Below are 23718 nucleotides of genomic sequence, written 5' to 3'. Positions count from 1 at the left end.
ATTCACGCTTCACCATCTGGCAGCCCAACGGATAAATGTGAGTTTGGCGGATGCCAGGAGACCGCTACAGTACCTGCCCCAATGTATAGTGCCAACTGTAAAGTTTAGTGGAGAAGGAATAATGGTCTGAGGCTGTTTTTCATGGTTCGGGCTTGGCCCCTTAGTTCCAGTGAAGGGAAATCTTAACGCTACAGCATACAACGACATTCTAGACGATTCTGTGCTTCCAACTTTGTGGCAACATTTTGGGGAAGGCCTTTTCCTGTTTCAGGATGGCAATGCCCCCGTGCACAAAGTGAGCTCCATACAGAAATGGTTTGATTGAGATCGGTGTGGGAAAACTTGACTGGCCTGCACAGAGCCCTAACCTCAACCCCATCTAACACCTTTGGAATGAATTGGAAAGTCAACTGCGAGCCAGGCCTAATTGTCCAACTTCAGTGCCCAACCTCACTAATGCTCTTGTGGCTGAATGGAAGCAAGTCCCTGCAGCAATGTTCCAACATCTAGTGGAAAGCCTTCCCAGAAGAGTGGAGGCTGTTATAGCAGCAAAGAGGGAACCAACTCCATATTAATGCCCATCATTTTGGAATGAGATGTTCGACGAGCAGGTGTCCACATACTTTTGGTCATGTAGTGTATGTTATAAGTTGCATGGAAAATTCATTTTTATAATTGTAATGTTGGTTTGATGTTCTGGTCCTCAAAGAATGCAGCCTAATCACAGATTCCTCTAGGGCTGTGTAAAATGTGATTAGAGTGTGGATTTCTAATGAATCTGGCGTTGGTTGAATCATTTCACTGAAGCCTGAGTAATTGGCATTAATTAAAGCTGAGTGAGTTGTGCATGCGGCAGCTCCATGCAGTGCAGTGGCTGTGCAGCGGCAGGACTACAGTAATTACTGCTGTGCGTCCTCAGTCCCAGGGCACAGGCACGACTCCTCCCTGGGCTCTGGTTCTCCTTACTGAGCTAGTCTCAATGCATGAACGCCAAAGGATAATTAACCCAAGCCTTTGGGAAGTTCCTTGGAGAACAGTGTCTCTTACTGTGATTGTAAACACATTTAAGAGGTGTCCATGTAGTCCATTGAACACACTTAAACACAGTAAGGATTGACACTCTATCCAATGCCAATCCATCCCCATCTTCTACATGAATGCAAATTGACAGTGAAAATAAAGGAAGGAAATGACACCGGCAGTTTTTTGCTCATGGAGCTAGACAATTCCTGCGCATCTCATTGTGATTTACATAATTCAAGCCACATAGCCTAGAAATCTGGTTCTTGATGGCAGAGCTCAAACCTGAACAGCAACAGACGGTTCAGTCCATTGAAGTGCTTTGGCTGCATTCCGACTATTGAACGTCCCTCTCCGCATGGAACAGTGAGTCCCTGTGCCTTGCGCCATTCCTCGCATCAGTAGGCGAACGCAGACGAATGGAGGTGTGAGGGCGTTGAACTCAGTGTCACTGCGCCACCTGCGTGGTTACATGGGAACTGCAGTCTCTGCTTTGGTTTAAAAGCTCTGGTAACACGCAGGGGGGTTACAGTGTGGATTGTGGTCCTACAGATAAAAAGTTCGCAGGGGATATTCTAGCGCACAGGAGGAAAAGTCGTTGAGAACATGGCAAACAAACCACAGCAGCCTCCTCACCTTCATCTGGCGGAATTGAGCGCCACCCAGTTCATCGACATCTGGAACCATTTCGATACGGACGGTTAGTACCGGAGCACAAAGTTATCCAAAATGTTACCTTGCATTTTACGCAGCACTTTTTTGAACGAGGCATTGTTTCAAATGCAGACACAAATGTAAGCTAACACGTCGAATAGACTAGGTTACATATACTCTATCACAGATTTTAGTTTACAAGTTAAACATATCATAGGCGTACCTTCAATACTTTTCGTTTTATCATAACTGAAATTCACTTTTGGCCATGATGGAAAAAGCGTGGGCTATAAACTGTTGGATGCTTAGAATTTTGATTGGACAAGACAATAAGTGTTGGATAAGCATTCTAGTGCATTTACTTTCTTGGCAATTAGAAAAGCAACTGGATAACTCCTGGTGTTACTGTTGAGGTTTCTGTTCGATCTAATGGAAAAAATATATTATAATAATTGTGTGCACTAAATAATGTATCTTTAGAAAGGTTCGAATAGGCTACCTGTGTATTAATTGATCAATTTAATATTTAATTTAAAAAGGTTGGTTGTATGGATGCATGACTTTTATTCAGTTACTAGAAGAACCCATTCAGATACAACTAATACATCAGTATTACAACGTAGATCAGTCTATCGATCAAAAGGCATCAGAAGTCTAGGTTATACCTCAGTGCACGGTGAGCTAAAGGAGGGCTGGCCGTGTGGCACACTGTCGTCCATAGAAAACGTATATGTAGCCTTACCACACAATAAGTGTCATTTTTGTATAGGCCTATCAAAAAATTAGGCTTTACTAACTTGACTGAATTCTTAAATATTGTAATAATATTATTCCACTGTATTGTTTTATAAAGCACGATTAAACAAAATAAACACATCTTGATTATGTCAGGACAGACTCAAGAGTTTCCATAGGCATCATAACTGATGGTTGGAATCCTGCTTTAAAAAGGTGCGTCTAAAATGTAAGGAGGGAGTTTGTCAATCAAATTCCAGTATTATATGAATGTAATTCACTATACATATGAAACCCCAACTCAGAGGAGACAGACAACTATCTACTTTCAGTAGCCTATTACATGCTATAAAATTACGAGTTCTCGGCTCAATTCGAGCGAACGAGCCCACGCCCCTCCACGCGCATTGTCCTTGGGCATCCTCTAGGCATAATTGGTATCCCCTATTGATAGTGTTACTGCACATTCCGTACCGGCCATTTGTTGAAGCGGAATGATAATACTCTAGGCGCGAAGAGTCTCTCGGATTACAGTACTAGTTCCCTCTGGGTGTTTAGTTCTCTGAGCACAATTAGAGATTGGTGCTGTTGGTCCACCCATTAGGGCCTATACTGCGCTGTCTCTGTGGATTAAGCATTTTCTGCAAAGAAAACATGGCATAGGGATGTGAACATGGTACACAGTGAATTGCTGCTCTTGTGCAAATAGGCTAGGCCAGAACATCAGATCAAGGGATTGGCCTACCAATTTTGCCGCTGACCATGGTGCTGAAATGATTAGACGAATCAACGATGTTGATGAACATTTTGATATAGAGAACACACAGAGAGATACCTGACTAATGTCTGTCTGATATTGACATTTCAGTAATGCATACTAGATGATGCAGTTATAATGCATTGAAAGACTTTGCATGATCATGTTGTTGGCCCTTGATAATGTTTTCTAGTATTGTAGCTTTTCCCTGTCTTGTGAGGAATAGGTTATCAATCAGCTGGTATTTGTTTTAACAGTTCATACATTTGTTATTTGCAATTCTCCAATGAAATAGAAAAAAAGTAAATGAGTAGATAATTGAAAAACAATTGGAGACTGCAGTACATAGGCTACTGTGGGCTAGTGTATATGTCACATCATCATACACAGCATACTCTGCAGTATACATGCACACCTCCAGCTTGTTTTGGATTTATTAACACATATACAAAGGTCATACAAAGTTCATAGACAACGAACATATAAAACCACTGGATCATATTGGTCATACTAACATGTAATGATAAACTAAATCATATGTAAAGCTATTATACAAACCTATATGTTAATACAATAAAGAGATAATAAAATAAAATTGCATCATGATGATTTTGCTAAAATTACATCCGCTCTATATAGAGCAAGTTATGTTTTCTGTGTAATCAAACGCAAATGTACTTTGCTCATAATGATATGTACTTGTTCGTCTGGTAAATATCAAACTGAATGCTTCCCCAGAGACTTCCGGTACTCAGGTTTGTGCAAATGTCACTAGGATCCACAGGCAAATTAATACATAGGCAATTGAAAGACATTTCAATCGTGAAGCTGATAGGAAAGGCATTGTGGGTATTTGTCAAAAGCCACTATAATAATCATCTCACTAGTCTTCCTCGATATAGCAACATTAAGATTAAAGCTCTAGCGTTTCCTTCACCATTATTTATAGACATCCAAATAATCCTGGCAAGGGTGCAACTAGGCACATTTATTTGAAGTTGGGATTCCTGCATCGATTTCTTACACTGTCATGCCAGGCAGAAATTTCTCCATTGTCTTTTCAAATAACTGGACTTAAAAGGCCTTGGAGGCCTCAATTAGAGGGAGAGAGAGAGAAAGAGAGAGTAGCAGTGCATTTCAAGACTGGGAGACCCCTTCAAGGGATTTAATTAAGCAGGTTCCAACGTTTGAGTGCAAGCTATCTCACAAATCACGTCAGCCAGAGCCAGCCTCGCAGCATGCTAACCATCTGGACAACAAATTAGTTAGTTATTATGTCAGTCATTGAGCCAGTCATCCAATCAGCCAGCAAGCAAGCCAGACAAACTTAGTTCTGGAGTATTACTGTAAAACAGGGAAGCATTGGCCTAATTTGCTGTCAAATTTGTACAATCTCACTTCTCAAGAGTCACACATTCACAGTGGTACTACTATGCATTACATGGGGATCTTTGATGCTTCACAGTCACTGCCTGTATGATAGATAGTCTTGGGCTGATTTGTCAAATCCCTGTTTCCTCTGCTGCAGGCAATGGCTACATTGAGGGCAAGGAACTGGAGAACTTCTTCAGGGAGTTGGAGATTGCACGGAGAGGGGCCGGAGTGGTAAGGGAATGATCCCTGGGCCTTGACTAAAGGCTCAATTCAATCAAACATGTCATAGCAATGTTTATACAGTATCTATGTTTACATAACTACTGCCCACATACATTACGTAGTGTACGTCACAGCCCTATTCTGTCTCTGATGGGTCTATGTGGAATTTTTCACAGACCTGAATCCAATACCATTTTGTAACATTATTTCCATTGAGGTATAATGATGTATGCTACAACAGATATACTGTAATGCTGGATTGACTGACCACTTTCAATGCAAGTGTCATGCTCTGGTCATTAAATACAACAGTAAATATGTTTGGGGTTTTATTAGGTGAAACCAAAGGAGTACAACCTCATGCAAACACATATTGGACATAGTAATTGGTGTAACGTGAGTTTCCTTTAACAGGCTAACAGGCAAAGGTACAAAGTAATTGTACCACCAACTTTCCAAATTTGACTGACAATAGTAAAGGTAGTATTTTGTTTGTTCTTTAATCCAACAGTCATATGTTGGCGTTTTCTCACTAATGAAGGTTGTGGCCTATTCTGGTAGGTGGTTCATTGAGTTCCGGAATAAGCCCTATAGATATGAACTCATGTCTCTAAGCTGTCCAGTCAATCTAGGACTGGCAGTAATTCAAATGCCACTGATTTGTCCAATCAAGAGCTAATTAATTATTTAAGCAACATCAAAACAACACATTTCTCCAGAGAGTTCTCCCACAGATGGAAGATATCCTCTTTCTTGGGAGGAGTCAGTGCAATAATCTTTGTGTCCCACATCTCGTGTGTGTAGAACACAGGAATCAGAGAGCATCAGTAATCATGTTACATATCATCTCCCTGTAGCTGCATAAAGTCTGTGACTAGAAGATGATGAGCCCTTTAGCTGGGGAGAAGACGCTTGTCTGTTTTAGAGAGACAATCTCTCTGTCTGCCCAGTGTAACAACCACTAACATAAAAAACGAGCTCTGTCACAACAACATGTGTGACCACAGTCCTATAACACGAGAGGACGGTTTGCGTAAAATATTAACAACAGATCTTTACTGATGTTTGTGTCATGACAAACATGTATTTGCGTGTATTTGTGCATGTGTTATAGGACCCATCAAACTCCACTTTCAGAGAGAAAATGAAAGAATTTATGCAGAAGTTTGACAAGAACGCAGATGGGAGAATTGAGATGTCAGAGGTGAGCTGACATTTTTTATTTTTCAGATCAATGAGGATTTGATTATGCTAGTGAGAATTATTACCAATGATCTCAGACAGTTTGCATATCAATGCAGAAATAATCAGACACTGTTATGGTAGATGTGTTCTGAAACTGTTGATTGACTCGATGATCTATGCTTCATTCGAGTAATCTTCGTCGAATAGATAAGATTCTATTATTAAACAGTATTTTTCACACAATCAAACACAGAGAAACAAAGGTTATCTTTTTTTCCCCCTAATTAATTTCTCTCTTTCTCTCCTTCTCCAGCTGGCTCAGATTTTGCCCACGGAGGAGAACTTCTTGCTTTGCTTCAGAGAGTTTGTTGGATCCAGTTCTGAGTTCATGGCGGTGAGTGGTGAAAATAGATGGTTTGAGGGATAATTTAGTTTGAGTAAGAATGTGAAGACTCATACAGGCTGTTTATAATGTGTGTTGGTGGGATTGGAAATACAGAGATAATGTAATAAGGTAGAATTTAAAAAAAACATTTAGACAAAGCAATTAAAACACATAACAATCTACATTTTGGAATCATTGCCTATCCCAAATCATACACAAATCATATTAGGGAATTGCACTGCAAGTAATACATAATTTGAGAGAAAAGTCTCTAAAAAAATGTATCCTACTCACAGGTTATTTTTCTCTGTCATGTGTGTCCTCTGCCAAGAGAAAAACCCCAATCACTCACTGGTAAAGGAGATTACATTTCAGAGACACTTGACAGCTCTGTCAGATTAGTTCTCATACAGTGCAAATGGAGAGAGTTTGATTATCAGTGATACCAGGAGGGACCATCCAGTCACCCAATGCACTCCTATTATGTCAAGGGCAGGAAGAATTACATGAGAAAGAGAAAATGAGGCTTTTTAATCACCCGGTGTGGTAGCGAAGACTTTTAAAGGGATTGAATGAGGAAGTACAAACTTCTATTTTCAGAATCATATATTATAGATGTGCGGCTGTAATTCTCAACAGACCTGGAGAGGGAGGGCATCTATCTTTGATAAGAGCCCTTTCTGGAAACAGGGACAGCTGCTAGATTAAAACATTAATTAAAATGCATTTCTCTCTCCTTGCCCTCTCACAATGTGTGGGAGATAGGATTTAGAAATCTGGAAAGTATAATGAAAACCCTAGTGTGATTACGGGAAGAGAAAACGAACAATTACCAGCCACATAAAGTGGATATGATTTTTTTGTGCTGTTCTTCTCCTTTTGAAAGTGATCTCTGTCCCTCCAGAGAGTAATTCATGAATGTCACATGCAATCCCATTAATATAATCCAGTTTGATTGCTTTGGTGTTAAAGGACATTGGCTATGGGGGTGTTTGAGTGTGAGTGGAGGAATGAGATGGCTCATTTACAAAGTGATTGGTACTACTGTGGGAGCAAGTGATTGGCTGTATGTCTATTTTTTAATTTTCTAATGTGTTTGCATATATAGGCTTGGCGACGATACGATACAGATCGCAGTGGGTACATTGAAGCTAATGAACTGAAGGTATGGTTCCTCACTTGTTAACCATCAATGTAAGACATGCTTACAGTATGTATTTTGTAAAAACTATGCTAGAGCTCCAACCAATGTCTCCTAACTCTTCTTGTCATTCGATATAAGATGGCAAGGAGATGGCAAGGAGCATTATTATACTTTACAACGTAAAGGAAGGTTTAGAAACCAACACCCAAAAACTTGCAGGTATAGTTGTTGTGTTGATACAGTGAGGCAAATGGGGACGATGCAAATTTCTCTCGTCTCAACGGCTGTCAGACAAGGACACTATACAAATCCTGACTTGTAATACCATCCATTATGCGGTTGTCTGACACTGATTCATTTCTAAAGCTTTTCTGCTGTCTTATCTGCAGGGAACTGCAAGTGTTAATGTAACACAGGCTGGTAGTGGTAGATAGAATGGTCCTTTCTGTCAATGAAGGATCTGAGAATGTATGTGACACTTCCAACTCTGCGTAAGCCAATACTTATATGACTGACGAAAACCAATAACTGGGGCCTCAGCGCTAAAGTATAGACGAGCCAGACTCTCTAAGATCATAGGATTTCGTTGACCTATTAGGGGATTATAGTTTACTCACCTTTCTCAACTCCACAGGGATTCCTCTCAGACCTGCTGAAGAAAGCCAACAGACACTACGATGACCAGAAGCTTCACGAGTACACACAGACAATAGTGAGTCTTTTCAGCCTAAATGAATCACTTCCTGTGCCATTCCCAAACCCTTATCCATAGCCACGAGAAGAAGGGTTGCTGCACACCCTGAAAAATCAGAAAAAAGGAAATACAATAAAAATGTAAAAGTATATAAATATGTATTGTTTTATTCACAAAAGTAGCGCACTGTGCCGTAACTAGTAGTAGCAGACTAATATAGATGGCTGTAGCACAGGCTCAAAATTTTTTCAGCATCTCTGCTTTGGCAAGAAAAGGTAGTTGTATAATTAAGAACAGTATCTTGCAGGATTCAATAGTTGGAATTATAAGAGTTGTTGCCTTGTCCCTTTTTCTGCCATTGTCATTCCAATGGAATCCAGAAATAATAAAACCCTGTCCTCAAACATTTACATCAATGGTACAAAGTTATGGGCAAAGATACAAAACATTCACATCAAATTAAATATTTTTCTTGATGAAATAACATGGAAAACAACCACTTTTTGTGCAGTATTAATTTACCATCCTTACAAACCACTTAATGTAAATGTACATTACTGTATTGTACATAGGCTGGTGATCTAGGTTTGTACCTGTAGACTGAAGAAAAACAATCCACAATACAGAAATTGAGTACATTGAGACATCAAGTGGGTTGTGAAGATGTGGCTCAGTTAGTAGGGCATGGCACTTGCAATGCTGCGGTTGTGGGTTCTATTCCCACAGGGGACTAGTGCAAAAAAGTATGACAATATATGCACTCACTGAAAAGGAATGAAAAAAACATTTCAGTTTTCACATAGAAATAAGTTGCATTAGCAAAGTATTCAAAGAAACTGGAAAACATATCAAGCAAGTATTTTTATATTTCACAAGTATTATCAGATTACCTGTTTTGTACAGATAATTATCAGACTCAAGTTACAAATGCTGGTAAACACTCAAATAAATGTAGTTCCATTTTTTTCACAAAAGTAGTGCACTGGGCCATTACTAGTCCTGTATTAGTGGACCAATATAGACTTCTTCAGACCGGGCAAAAAAAAATGATCTGCATCTCCCCAGTCCCTGCACCTCCACCCCCAAACGACTTCCCTCGGCTACGCCTTCCTCACAGACCTATCTGAGAAATAACCAGCACCACCACATCCTGCACCAAAAAACTGTGAGGGGAATAACTACACTTCTGTGGCTGGCCTTTTAGAGTATATTGGTCCACATGGACCACATCCTCGCATGTACACTACCGTTCAAAGGTTTGGGGTCACTTAGAAATCAATCAATCAATCAATTTTATTTTATATAGCCCTTCGTACATCAGATAATATCTCGAAGTGCTGTACAGAAACCCAGCCTAAAACCCCAAACAGCTAGAATGCAGGTGTAGAAGCACGGTGGCTAGGAAAAACTCCCTAGAAAGGCCAAAACCTAGGAAGAAACCTAGAGAGGAACCAGGCTATGAGGGGTGGCCAGTCCTCTTCTGGCTGTGCCGGGTGGAGATTATAACAGAACTATGCCAAGATGTTCAAAAATGTTCATAAGTGACAAGCATGGTCAAATAATAATCATGAATAATTTTCAGTTGGCTTTTCATAGCTGATCATTAAGAGTTGAAAAACAACAGGTCTGGGACAGGTGGCGGTTCCATAACCGCAGGCAGAACAGCTGAAACTGGAATAGCAGCAAGGCCAGGCGGACAGGGGACAGCAAGGAGTCACCACGGGCGGCAGTCCCGACGCATGGTCCTAGGGCCCAGGTCCTCCGAGAGAAAGAAAGAGAGAAGGAGAAAATTAGAGAGAGCCAAGATTTTCAAAATGTTCATAAATGACAAGCATGGTCAAATAATAATCAGGAATAAATCTCAGTTGGCTTTTCATAGCCGATCATTAAGAGTTGAAAACAGCAGGTCTGGGACAGGTAGGGGTTCCATAACCGCAGGCAGAAGAGTTGAAACTTGAATAGCAGCAAGGCCAGGCGGACTGAGGGCAGCAAGGAGTCACCACGGCCGGTAGTCCCGACGTATGGTCCTAGGGCTCAGGTCCTCCGAGAGAAAGAAAGAGAAAAGGAGAAAATTAGAGAGAGCCAAGATTTTCAAAATGTTCATAAATGACAAGCATGGTCAAATAATAATCAGGAATAAATCTCAGTTGGCTTTTCATAGCCGATCATTAAGAGTTGAAAACAGCAGGTCTGGGACAGGTGGGGGTTTCGTAACCGCAGGCAGAAACAGTTGAAACTGGAATAGCAGCAAGGCCGGGCGGACTGGGGACAGCAAGGTGTCAGCATGCCCGGTAGTCCTGACGTATGGTCCTAGGGCTCAGGTTCTCAGAGAGAAAGAGAGAACGAGAGAATTAGAGAGAGCATACTTAAATTCACACAGGACACTGGATAAGACAGGAGAAGTACTCCAGGTATAACCAACTGACCCTAGCCCCCCGACACATAAACTACTAGAAATGTCCTTGTTTTTGAAAGAAAAGCAAATTTTTTGTCCATTAAATAACATCAAATTGATCAGAAATACAGTATAGACGTTGTTAATGTTGTAAATGACTATTGTAGCTGGAAACGGCTGATTTGTTATGTAATATCTACGTAGGCGTACAGAGGCCCATTATCAGCAACCATCACTCCTGTGTTCCAATGGCACGTTGTGTTAGCTAATCCAAGTTTATCATTTTAAAAGGCTAATTGATCATTAGAAAACCCTTTTGCAATTATGTTAGCACAGCTGAAACCTGTTGTTCTGATTAAAGAAGCAATAAAACTGGCCTTTTGTAAACTAGTTGAGTATCTGGAGCATCAGCATTTGTGGGCTCGATTACAGGCTCAAAATGGCCAGAACAAAAAACTTTCTTCTGAAACTCGTCAGTCTATTCTTGTTCTGAGAAATTAAGGCTATTCCATGCGAGAAATTGCCAAGAAACTGAAGATCTTGTACAACGCTGTGTACTACTCCCTTCACAGAACAGAGCAAACTGGCACTAACCAGAATAGAAAGAGGAGTGGAAGGCCCCGGTGCACAACTGAGCAAGAGGACAAGTACATTAGAGTATCTAGTTTGAGAAACAGATGGCTCACTAGTCCTCAACTGGCAGCTTCAATAAATAGTACCTGCAAAACACCAGTCTCAATGTCAACAGTGAAGAGGCAACTCCGGGATGCTGGCCTTCCTGCAGTTACAGGATTTGAACATTTAGTCCATAATGTTGCTTGATTGGTGGTTAGGATATTAGCTGGTCAAAATGAGGCCAAATGAAAAGTTGAAAACTGTATATATATATCCATGTGTTAGTGCAGGTTTTCAGTGACTTTATGTAAATCACGATTCTCATCTGCATTTCCTGCGGTGCAGGAAAATTGTCAGCAACAAAAGAGTGATCAAATGAAAATCCTACATCTGTAGTCATTGTCTGTAGGTATTGTATAATATACTTTATATGTGAACAAGGGAGCTACGTATCCCTTGCCCCATCATGCTGGTGGCTGCCATGTGGTTGGGAGTGGGACTCACGATGTCCTACGGGTTGTGTGTTCCAACAGCAGATGTTCAAACATCTGTTTGAACCTCAATGCCTAAAGCTTGACCTGAATTACTCTTGGGAGAAAACCAATCTGTATTGTTTAGTCTTAATGTTGAGTAGCAACTTCTATGTACAACGGATTGACAACAGAGTAGCATTCTAAATAAAAATAATACATGTTGTTGTCACAACTGGTGAAGGCCCCTTGCTTTAATGTCTCTATCTATCTCTCCCTCCCTCCCTGTCTTTCTCTCTCTCTCTCTCTCTCGCTCTCTCTCTGTAGCTCAAGATGTTTGATCTAAACGGAGATGGGAAGCTGGGCCTGTCAGAAATGGCGAGGTGACTGTCAGCAACTGAGAAGAAATGTTTCTATTTCATGTGTGCCTTCAGCATCCGACACTCCTAACAAGTGTTTCATGGAAATGATTCTCTGTTCTCTGTTCTTCTCTTTTAAGGCTTCTCCCAGTTAAGGAAAATTTCTTACTGAAGTTCCAGGTGAGGAGTGTGCAAGAGGAACTGATAGTTCCTTCAAACAAATCCCTTTCCCACAGTAATTTTGGCAGAAAAAATACCAGCAATGTGATCATTTGATATTTCAGAACACTATCATTAACTTGCACAATCTAACTCAGTAACATCATGCTGCTCTGTTATAATATGTTTTATTTCAAAATGTGTTTTACAGGGTATCAAACTGACCTCTGAGCAGTTCAATGCTATCTTTGCATTCTACGACAAGGTACATTCAGATATGGGAATGGATATTGTAAAAGCGTACAGTTTGCTATATACTGTAGGCAGTGGCGATTTTAGCATGTAAATCTTGGTGAGGCAAACTCCCTGCCAAATATTTGTAGATGCACTACACAACACAACACTAAACAATACATTAATTGCACTATAACGGTGACAAACGGTGCCCACAAACTGTTAGGGCCTACATAAAGCTGTCCCAATAGCAGAGCTTTCTTTTCAGCACCATGGAGTGAATCCTTACCACCGCTACACCTGGCTTTCAGCAGAGCCTTGTCTGGCAGCGAAACAGTTCAGCCTCGTTCACTGCCTTTTTAAAAAACATTGGTGATATGGCTGCATATCTCCCTGGCATATTACATAATTTATGCAGCAGCATATAAGACATTTTTGGACTCATCTTGTTGTGCGCGGCTTCGTTGGCAAATTTTGTCATCAAAGAAAAAGATTTACAATTCCGAGTTGGATGACCATTCAAAACGTATTTTCCCAGTCTGACTTCCCAGTTGCAATGCTTGCGGTTAGCCACTGTCACCAATTCCTTCCAAACAACTCATTGTTGATTTCCAACTTGTTGTCTAATGTTTATGTCCAATGGCCGATGAGCACCAAACGATTTATCTATATTTTCTCTGCATTATTTATTTTCATATGACAAGGATTGAAAGGATTTGCCAGTAGATTGTCGACTTGATTCACAATGATGACTGCTAGCTAAGATTTTGAAGGTATGATGTTGACATGATCAGTCCAATCAAAGCTACTGTAGATATAACGTGATTTGACATAAGTTCTGTGGCCAATGACCTTGAGCCTTCTTGGAAGGTCACTTGCAATAGAACTCTATGGTAGGACCCAAAGGGCTGACATTTTGGATGTCTACCCTTACTTAAGGACTGAAGCTAGGCATTTGCGCAATGTCCCCATGAGTGACAGAATACTGAGCCAATCACGGCGCAATGCTCCTTTTTTTCTGCTGGCCCGCTCCACTACCACAGAAAGCACTGAGCTAGGCTGAAACATCTGCATTTTGAAGCTGCCTTACTCAAGAAAACAAAAAAGGCTAAAAATGTGGGTCTCCACTGGCTGTAGGTACAGTATTTAACTTTCAATCAGGTTTGGTGGATGACTCTGAGTTGTTGTTATGACTGATTTCACTCTCTGCAAATCAGTGGTCTTTGATGCCAGATTTCAGGATCAAACTGCTGTTGTGAAATGTAGTAATGTCTTAGGATAATAGCATTACATCTGGCTTGGCATGTAGTGGATAGGGAGCTGACTTCAAACAAGTAAAACACTGACTCGTATCGCTTGTGTGTTGTTGATACGCCTAGAATTGATTGTGATGTATTGACTATTTGATTTGGCCTAATTCAAAACCGTCACTGTATCTCAGCTAATTTCTTGTCGTCATTGCTTTGTAGGCTACATGTCAGTATTGTGATACATATTTCATTACATATACATTATTCTCTATTGAATTAAAGTATGTTGCTCCATTTTCCAAAAAGAGCATGCATTATTCTCTATTGAGGGTTACACGTACAACAGTTTCACAATATTGTACTAACAATCCATAAGACAACTATTAGCAGGGCTCCAAATAACTCACAGACTCTCTGAGTGACAGGTTAGAGCCTGTGACTTAAGTTGAAAAAATATGCTGAAAGTTTTGGAATGTGGACTGAAATGAAAGTGATGATGGAGAGTAAAATTGAAATGCTTCAGCAGAGCAGAGGGCTTTTTGCGTGCCTATGTCTGGACTAGATGCTTGCTGAGAGGACTGGGGCAGACGCTCAATTATAAATGAAACGCAGTCCATGTACACATGATGTGTGTCAAATGCTAACATTTACGTGCATAATTATTTCAGCGTTTGTTTCAACCTCCACCCTGCAGCTGAATCACTGGCAGCTGCTGTCACTGCTATGGAATTATGGGTAAAAATAATGGAAAGAGCAGGTCAACTGAACACTAACATTGCTCACAGTGCCAAAATGAAAATGTGCATAGCTTTGAAAAACACAAAATGTTTGACAGCACGCAAGCAAGACAGTGTGTTTCCCTGCATTCTCAAAGAAACACCCTACCACTGTAACTTCAGTACCATGGCCCTTCCCCTCCACAATGTCTCCTTACACATTTAAAGCTTTTGCTCTAAAGCAGCCATATACAGTACATATTTTTTATTCATAAGTGAAATGTCAAGGGAAGTGTACTTTTTAAAACTTCAATTGAAAGTATGGAATTGAGAACAATTCTAATGCAGGTATATGACACATTTTACCCCTCTTTCTTACAGGATGGAAACGGCTACATTGATGAGCAGGAGCTCGATGCTCTGTTGCGTGACCTCTATGAAAAGAACAAAAAGGTGAGATAATATGGAAGGTTTGAAGCTTAGCTCTCATTCCCACGTAACGCTGAATTTATCATTATAATGTGTCATTACAGAAGCACCTGTATAGTTAAAGGTGTCTTGTCTTCTCTAATCTTCTCTCAGGAGGTGGACACCAAAAATCTGATTGACTACAAGAAGAGCATCATGGCCCTGTCGGACGGGGGCAAGTTGTACCGCTCCGAGCTGGAGATTGTGCTCTGCAGGGAGCCCATGCTGTGAACCCTGACAACCATCGCTGTCTGTTTTTTGACCTCCATGACCTTATCTGCCCATCCCCAGATCACACCCACCTCCAGCTGCTTGACGACTGTAACCTGGTGCATGTGCCGGTCACTCCCTTCATGAGTTTTGAATGAATGTGCAACTGAGAAGCACAAACCAGCTCTCCCTCATAACCCCTGTCCCCACTCGTCCCTGCAGACTGACCCAGCTCTTACGTTGCCCCTCAAATTCTACATTTAACAAAATGAATAAAGATGATAAAGGTACTTCTGATAATTATGATTGCAATGTGAACAGGAGAGGAATGAAAATGAATATAATACGATTATTTATTCTGAATGCTTGGTTTGACTTTTCTCCTCTCTTTTTTCTCTGTTTGATCTGATGTTTCATCGTTAAATTATTATCCTGTTACATTTAGATTTTTGATGTTGGGTTTTCTGGCTGATACTGTTATAATAAGGATACTATCGAAAGCATTAATTAAAGATATCTTACGATTAAGATTTTCTCATTTTGACTTTCCCATTGTGTTCACCTCGCTCGTTACCCCTCCTTGTGCTTAGAATTTATAATCCATTCAATTGAATATTGACACGCTGCTTTGAAAAAAGTGTCTTGGAAAAACACTTTGAGATGCCCTCTGTTTTATGTTAGTATCAATTAGTATTTAAAAAGATGAAGTGGGTGGAGAGTGGGTACAAAATAAGGAGAGCCCTACTGTCAAACCAGATAACAGTGAACGGTACTGCGACCACACACAGAAACACTCAAACATTTTTGTCATTATAAGAGAATATCTCCATCAAGTCCTAAATTCCCTGTATGTGTATTTCTGAAGTAGGACATATTTCCAGGAAAATACCCTCTATTTGTGTGCAGATTCATTTAAAACGAGCTCAATAACTCAGCAGTCAAACTTCCCTCTCGCACAGCCAAGCTTGTAGAAATACCTATCAATGAATCATTACTATTTCAATGTTTAATTGGAAGGTAGGTTTTGCAAGAAAAGACTGGCTTTTTCATCCATCGTGCAATGCACAGAGATGAGCATTTGTGTTATGTTGTAGTAATTTATATAAGATGCATATTAACAAAGACTTGTTGCAAATAGAGAAGCGTGTGTGAGATACAAATCCCTCACTCCCTAACCATATTAGTCTATATTTAGGCAGAGTGCTACCTCAGTTTACTATCTGCAGAGGTATTCCAAATTCATGATGACCAGGTTTATCTTCATATAGTTTTCACATGTAGGGATGTCAATGAAAAGAGTGACCAAAAGTAATAATTTATGATACGTATTATTGTATGCTATTATGTTAAAATATCATTAAGATTCAAATAGACATGTTTTAGCTTCATTGAATCTGCAATCACCATCCTGATCTTAAATACTAACTGATATGATGACAATATGTCAAACACATGCAGAGGAGAACAAGAGTGAACAGCTTCATATATGAAGATGACTCTCATGATGTATGCATACAGCATACTTTATGAATGGGACCCTGGTGTTTTATTAATGAACTCTTTAAATATAGTTATTGAGAATTATATAGTGATTGAATGGACGTCCCTGCCTAAATTCCCTAAAGTACATCCACTGAACACCACATACACAAACACCAATACACACTTGTGACTAAGACATAAATACTGAGCTTGTTCACAAATGAGCTTTTCACTGTACAATACAGTAGATAATAATCTCTCTGCACATCACTGTAGATGGCCCTCCCTTTGAGAAATACAAACAAGTTTGAAATGCTACATTTCATGATGGTTTAAAATAATGAAATATTTACAGATGTAGAGGGAAGAGGCAAGCTGGTAGACAGATGCAGGCAGTGCCCAATTAAAACAAAACCATATTGGGAAAAGATTGAGGCCTGGCCCATTTAATCACTGAACCGACACAGGACAACTAACAAACTGTAAATTAAGTCAATCATTTTATTTTTACACTGCCAACATGCCATCAGCACATAACAGAGGCATTTCTAAACATCCCACTGCAGCTTTGATGAATGCACATAGGCAAACCCAGTCTTTGTCCTAAGGGACTATCCTCCCACATACCCATAATGCAATGTCATGCAATATGTTGGGAAGACTTAGGCCATCCCAACACATGCAAATGTAGGATCTTAATTTGGTAACTCTTTCGTTTCTGAGAATTTTCCTGCAGCGCAGAAAATGTAGATGAGCCTCATGATTTACATAAATTCACTAAAAACCCACATTAGCACACGGTAATATTAACAGTGTTGCACTTTTAATGTAGCCTACTTTTGGCCAGCTAACATCCTAACCACGATCAAGAAATATTATGGTTTAAACCCCTCAAACTCAAACCTGGGACTGATTTAAACCTGGGACACCAGGTGGGTACAATTAATTATCAGGTCGAACAGAAAACCAGCAGGCTCCGGACCTCCTTGGGTAGAGTTGAATACCCCTAGTTTAAACGTTCAAATCCTGTTGCTGCAGGATTATTTTGCTGTGACAATATAGTTCAAATTAAGATCCTATATATGTGTCACGCCCTGACCGTAGAGAGCTTTTTCTCTATTTTGGTTTGGTCAGGGTGTGATTTGGGTGGGCATTCTATGTTCATTATCTATGTTTTGTATTTCTTTGTTGTTTGGCCGGGTGTGGTTCTCAATCAGAGGCAGCTGTCTATCGTTGTCTCTGATTGAGAACCATACTTAGGTAGCTTTTTCCCACATGGTTTTTGTGGGCAGTTGTTTTCTGTTTTGTGTCTGCACCAGACAGAACTGTTTTCGTGTTGTTCTATTTTTGGTTATTTTGTCTGTGTTCAGTTTTAATAAAAAAAGATGAACACTTACCACGCTGCGCTTTAGTCCACACCTTCTTCAACAGACGATCGTTACAGAACTATCCACCACCAAAGGACCAAGCAGCGTGGTAAGGAGGAGCAGCGTGGCCAGGGGTATGAGACAACCTGGGAGGAGGTAGAGAGGTGGTCGCTCGAACCAGGGAGAGTGCCAGAGCCCGTCTGGGATTCTATGGAGCAGTGTGAAGAGGGATACCGGAAGATGGAGTCGGCGAGACGAACACGGCTGGCAAGGAAGCCCGAGAGGCAGCGCCCACATTTTCTTTGGGGGGGGGGGGCACACAGGGAATATGGCAGAGTCAGGTTGGAGACCTGAGCCAACTCCCCGTGCTTACCGTGGTGGGCGTCATACTGGTCAGGCACTGTGTTATGGGCTCTGCGCACTGTGTCTCCAGTGAGTCTGCACAGCCCAGTGCGTCCTGTGCCTGCACCCCGCACGTGCAGGGCCAAAGTCACCATCCAGCCAGGACGGGTTGTACAGGCTCTTAGCTCGAGACCTCCAGTGCGCCTCCACGGCCCAGTGTATCCGGTGCCTCAGCCAAGGACAAGGCCTCCTGCATGTCTCCCCAGCCTGGTGAGTCCTGTGCCTGTACTAAGAACTAATTCTCCTGCATGTCTCCCCAGCCTGGTGTGTCCTGTGCCTGCTCCCAGAGCCAGGCCTCCTGTGTGTCTCTCCACTCCAGTGATGATCCATGGCACGAAGCCTCCAGTGATGATCCGTGGCACGAAGCCTCCAGGGGTGAGACATGGCACGAAGCCTCCAGTCCGGAGCCTCCAGAGACGCCCTCCAGCCCGGAGCCTCCAGAGACGGCCTCCAGCCCGGAGCCTCCAGAGTCGCCCTCCAGCCCGGGGCCCGCTACGAGGGTCCCCAGTCCAGGGTTGGCGGCGAGGGTCCCCGCTCTAGAGGCACCACCTAAGTGGGCCAAGCCAGAGGTGGAGCGGGGTCTACGTCCCGCACCAGAGAACCATACTTAGGTAGCTTTTTCCCATATGGTTTTTGTGGGTAGTTCTTTTCTGTTTTGTGTCTGTACTAGACAGAACTGTTTTCGTGTTCTATTTTTGGTTATTTTGTCTCAGTGTTCAGTTTTAATAAAAAAGCATGAACACTTACCACGCTGCGCTTTGGTCCACACCTTCTTCAACAGACGGCCGTTACAATATGTAACTGCTTGTGTGTTGAGATACAATATCCCAAATAATAATGGTGCCCAACAAAGGCAATAAGGAAATCCAATTATATCAAAGGAATAGCCTAACATGGATTGTTTACACATTCATTGTGGTATCAGGGCTTTCCATGGCTATTCCTAAGATCCATTTTTTCCCACACAGATCATAGATGACAAAATTAAAATGGCTTCCATGTCCTAGGGGACCTACAAGCCTTTACAACAGACTTGCTGTTTGAATCAGTGAGGAGAAGCAGACTAAGGGAGAAGACAGGAGAGGAATTTGTGAGAGTGATGGTGAGCTAGAATTACGTATGGGAGAAGAAAGGGCAAGGATTCTCAGAGTAAGAGGTACAATCACTCTTGCTACACCAACCCTAACTCACACCTCACTTTTGCTATACACAGCAGAATGCACTTCCTGCCTGCAATTTGCATGCCTTCCTGCATGCAAATTGAATCTGCAATGTCATCGCTCAGGCACAAAAAAAGTCCTCCAAATATCTCTTCTGTGAATTGAGGGAATCTTTACATTTATTGCATTTACAAACATTCACACACAACTATTTCATAGTTATAAACTATGCACTAATATTACATCTAATATTCTTGAACATAAGGATATATTTTTGGAAAATGGAGTGAGAAAACTAAAAGACACTGTGCAAATACCAGACATGGTAAGATACAGTAATAATTTCCATGCATTGGTATAAAACTTATTTTCAATGGTAACACGTTTAGTGAATGCATCCAACAAATAAAGCATTCCAGGTAAGGCTGTGCTTGATTTCCAGTGGGGCTGTGCTCTGTATAGCCTACTCAATCTTTGAAGTGAAATTTAATGACAATAAAGAGATGATTATCAACTTATTTAAGATGTCAACATTTAAAGTAATTACACTGGGTGGGCTGATAAATAATAAATACAATAGCATAAAAAATATATATATTTGACTATGAAATCTTCTGCATAGACCTTGTTTTTGATAAAGTACAATGATGTTGTTTTGCCTCCAAGTGGCCAATACTGTATATTACATGCTACTCCCAAACCTGCAGTGCACTCAGACCGAACACTTCTTCATGGCGCTGCTTCTGCAACGTAGTCTCAGCATTTCGCATTATTCTGTATGTAAATCCGAGACACTCCTTTACAGAACGGAAGGGAAAGGAGATACCTAGTCAGTTGCACAACTGCATGCATTCAGCTGAAATTATGTTTGTATTTGTGCATCATCCACGGTCTCAGAGCATTTCGTATTATTCTGCATGTCAATCCTAGACACTCCATTTAGTATGACATGAACATTTCATATGTTATGTATTAATTTGTTGATGTCCATCATCCATTTTGTATTATATGTTACGAATTGCAATTCATACAATATGTTATGAATTTGCTAAAAGTACAATATGTTAAGAATGTACAAAACGCATGATATGTTACGAATTCCAAATTGTTGTGGCTAACGTTAGCTTAGTGGTTAGGTGGCTAACATTAATGCTAGCTAGCACCAAGGGTTAGGTGTTAAGGTTAGGGTTAAGGTTAGGAGTTAGTTAAAGGCTTAAGGTTAGGGTTTAGGGGAAGGGTTAGCTAACATGCTAAGTAGTTGCAAAGTAGCTAAAGTTGTCTGTTTTTATTTTTTATTTTTTTTATTTCACCTTTATTTAACCAGGTAGGCTAGTTGAGAACAAGTTCTCATTTGCAACTGCGACCTGGCCAAGATAAAGCATAGCAGTGTGAACAGACAACAACACAGAGTTACACATGGAGTAAACAATAAACAAGTCAATAACATGGTAGAAAAAAAAAAAAAGAAAAAAAAAAGAGAATCTATATACAATGTGTGCAAAAGGCATGAGGTAGGCAATAAATCGAGTAATTACAATTTAGCAGATTAACACTGGAGTGATAAATCATTAGATGATCATGTGCAAGAAGAGATACTGGTGTGCAAAAGAGCAGAAAAGTAAATAAATAAAAGCAGTATGGGGGGTGAGGTAGGTAAATTGGGTGGGTAGTTTACAGATGGACTATGTACAGCTGCAGCGATCGGTTAGCTGCTCGGATAGCAGATTTTTAAAGTTGTTGAGGGAGATAAAAGTCTCCAACTTCAGAGATTTTTGCAATTCGTTCCAGTCGCAGGCAGCAGAGAACTGGAAGGAAAGGCGTCCAAATGAGGTTTTGGCTTTAGGGATGATCAGTGAGATACACCTGCTGGAGCGCGTGCTACGGGTGGGTGTAGCCATCGTGACCAGTGAACTGAGATAAGGCGGCACTTTACCTAGCATAGCCTTGTAGATGACCTGGAGCCAGTGGGTCTGACGACGAACATGTAGCGAGGGCCAGCTGACTAGGGCATACAGGTCGCAGTGGTGGGTCGTATAAGGTGCTTTAGTAACAAAACGGATGGCACTGTGATAAACTGCATCCAGTTTGCTGAGTAGATTATTGGAAGCTATTTTGTAGATGACATCGCCGAAGTCGACGATCGGTAGGATAGTCAGTTTTACTAGGGTAAGTTTGGCGGCGTGAGTGAAGGAGGCTTTGTTGCGGAATAGAAAGCCGACTCTAGATTTGATTTTGGATTGGAGATGTTTGATATGAGTCTGGAAGGAGAGTTTGCAGTCTAGCCAGACACCTAGGTACTTATAGATGTCCACATATTCTAGGTCGGAACCGTCCAGGGTGGTGATGCTAGTCGGGCGTGCGGGTGCAGGCAGCGAACGGTTGAAAAGCATGCATTTGGTTTTACTAGCGTTTAAGAGCAGTTGGAGGCCACGGATTGAGTGTTGTATGGCATTGAAGCTCGTTTGGAGGTTAGATAGCACAGTGTCCAAGGAAGGGCCGGAAGTATACAGAATGGTGTCGTCTGCATAGAGGTGGATCAGGGAATCGCCCGCAGCAAGAGCAACATCATTGATGTATACAGAGAAAAGAGTCGGCCCGAGAATTGAACCCTGTGGTACCCCCATAGAGACTGCCAGAGGACCGGACAACATGCCCTCCGATTTGACACACTGAACTCTGTCTGCAAAGTAGTTGGTGAACCAGGCAAGGCAGTCATTAGAAAAACCGAGGCTACTGAGTCTGCCGATAAGAATATGGTGATTGACAGAGTCGAAAGCCTTGGCCAGGTCGATGAAGACGGCTGCACAGTAATGTCTTTTATCGATGGCGATTATGACATCGTTTAGTACCTTGAGCGTGGCTGAGGTGCACCCGTGACCGGCTCGGAAACCGGATTGCACAGCGGAGAAGGTACGGTGGGATTCGAGATGGTCAGTGATCTGTTTGTTGACTTGGCTTTCGAAGACCTTAGATAGGCAGGGCAGGATGGATATAGGTCTGTAACTGTTTGCGTCCAGGGTGTCTCCCCCTTTGAAGAGGGGGATGACCGCGGCAGCTTTCCAATCCTTGGGGATCTCAGATGATACGAAGGAGAGGTTGAACAGGCTGGTAATAGGGGGTGCGACAATGGCGGCGGACAGTTTCAGAAATGAAACTGTGATGAGATTCCAACATTAAATATTTGGATTGCTAGGCAATCACATTATACGCACACCTATCCAGCCCGACCAGCCACCTTATTTTTGTTTTTGCCTTCAGTAACCTTCTACAGCTAGGTTTTCATCCAATTGGTGAAAGATATTCATGCAAATATTCTAAAATCTGCATTAAAACATTTCCCCACCAGAGATGTGTTCCCATCAAATTGACTCATTAAATTCCCATGTACCAAATAAAAAACACAAGTTAAATGAGTTTCCATCGCATTTTCAACTGATGGTTTTCTCACGTAAAAAAAATACATTATATAGCAAGTGTGCCCACTCTGGTTTTGGCATGAGTGCTCTAGCCAACAGCACTATCTGCACATTGTTGGCTAGAGCACACGTATAGCCTACATGATGAGATTATTATGGATAAGAGCTAGATTATTTGTATTTTTCAAAAAGCAGCCAAGCATCGATTATCATGCCACCAGAATAGGACCCTCAATATTTATTGTAAAGGAGCATCAAGCTCATCACCTTGCACTTTCACCACCTGTGAAGTTCATCATAACTTATTTCATCTGTAGCCTAATGGTGCTTTCAACAACTGGAAACTCTGAAAAAATGTTGGTTGAATCATGAACTCGGTAATCTTCAGGTCAGAAAGCCGGAGCTCTAGAAAGAGGCATGAGATCCCGCCATGGAATTCCGAGTTGGATGACCTTTCAAAACAAATTTACCCGTCAGAGTTATTTTTTTCTCGAGTTCCCAGTTGTTTTGAATGCGCTGAAGTTGGAAGTCGGAGATTTTCCAGTTCCAGGTTCACAGTTCCCAGTTGTTTTGAACATGGCATAATGCATGCTTTCCAGATGAGTCTTAGTTCGGGGGAGCACACAACATGTCATCACATGACTCCAAGTTTACTTTGATATGATGGTTATTATTTAAATATTTGCGCATAAAACGTTTCCACCAACATTTCTCGCATAATTAATATTACAGACACAAAAAGATCCCACATTATCTAAAATATTTATTTTTGTCGACAGTTTACCGAAGATGTTCTATTTCCATCAGGCCTGTCAATACATGTTTTATCAGACATGTACTTTACT

The 23718-nt window shown here is 41.2% G+C and overlaps 1 protein-coding gene across 1 annotated transcript; it reads left to right on the top strand.

Moving 5' to 3' along the window:
* The first annotated feature begins 1321 nt into the window (after positions 1–1321).
* On the top strand, positions 1322–15574 carry LOC129862494 (calretinin-like). Its single transcript, XM_055934227.1, has 11 exons — positions 1322–1720; positions 4695–4771; positions 5877–5966; positions 6261–6341; positions 7441–7497; positions 8111–8188; positions 11978–12033; positions 12150–12189; positions 12380–12433; positions 14750–14821; positions 14951–15574. The coding sequence occupies exons 1-11, from the start codon at positions 1627–1629 to the stop codon at positions 15065–15067; spliced, it is 816 nt and encodes a 271-aa protein (XP_055790202.1). The 5' UTR covers positions 1322–1626; the 3' UTR covers positions 15068–15574.
* The last annotated feature ends 8144 nt before the right edge of the window (positions 15575–23718 follow it).

This window comes from Salvelinus fontinalis, chromosome 9 (assembly GCF_029448725.1).
Source record: "Salvelinus fontinalis isolate EN_2023a chromosome 9, ASM2944872v1, whole genome shotgun sequence".
Classification (NCBI taxonomy): domain Eukaryota; kingdom Metazoa; phylum Chordata; class Actinopteri; order Salmoniformes; family Salmonidae; genus Salvelinus; species Salvelinus fontinalis.
The sequence above is the reverse complement of the archived record's forward strand: the minus strand, read 5'-3'. Positions and strand labels throughout refer to the sequence as shown.

Coding starts and splice junctions, on each gene's coding strand:
- LOC129862494 (XM_055934227.1), top strand. CDS start 1,627: ATGGCAAACAAACCACAGCAGCCTCCTCACCTTCATCTGGCGGAATTG. Junction 12,034..12,149: donor GGCCTGTCAGAAATGGCGAG/GTGACTGTCAGC, acceptor TTCTCTTTTAAG/GCTTCTCCCAGTTAAGGAAA. Junction 14,822..14,950: donor TCTATGAAAAGAACAAAAAG/GTGAGATAATAT, acceptor ATCTTCTCTCAG/GAGGTGGACACCAAAAATCT.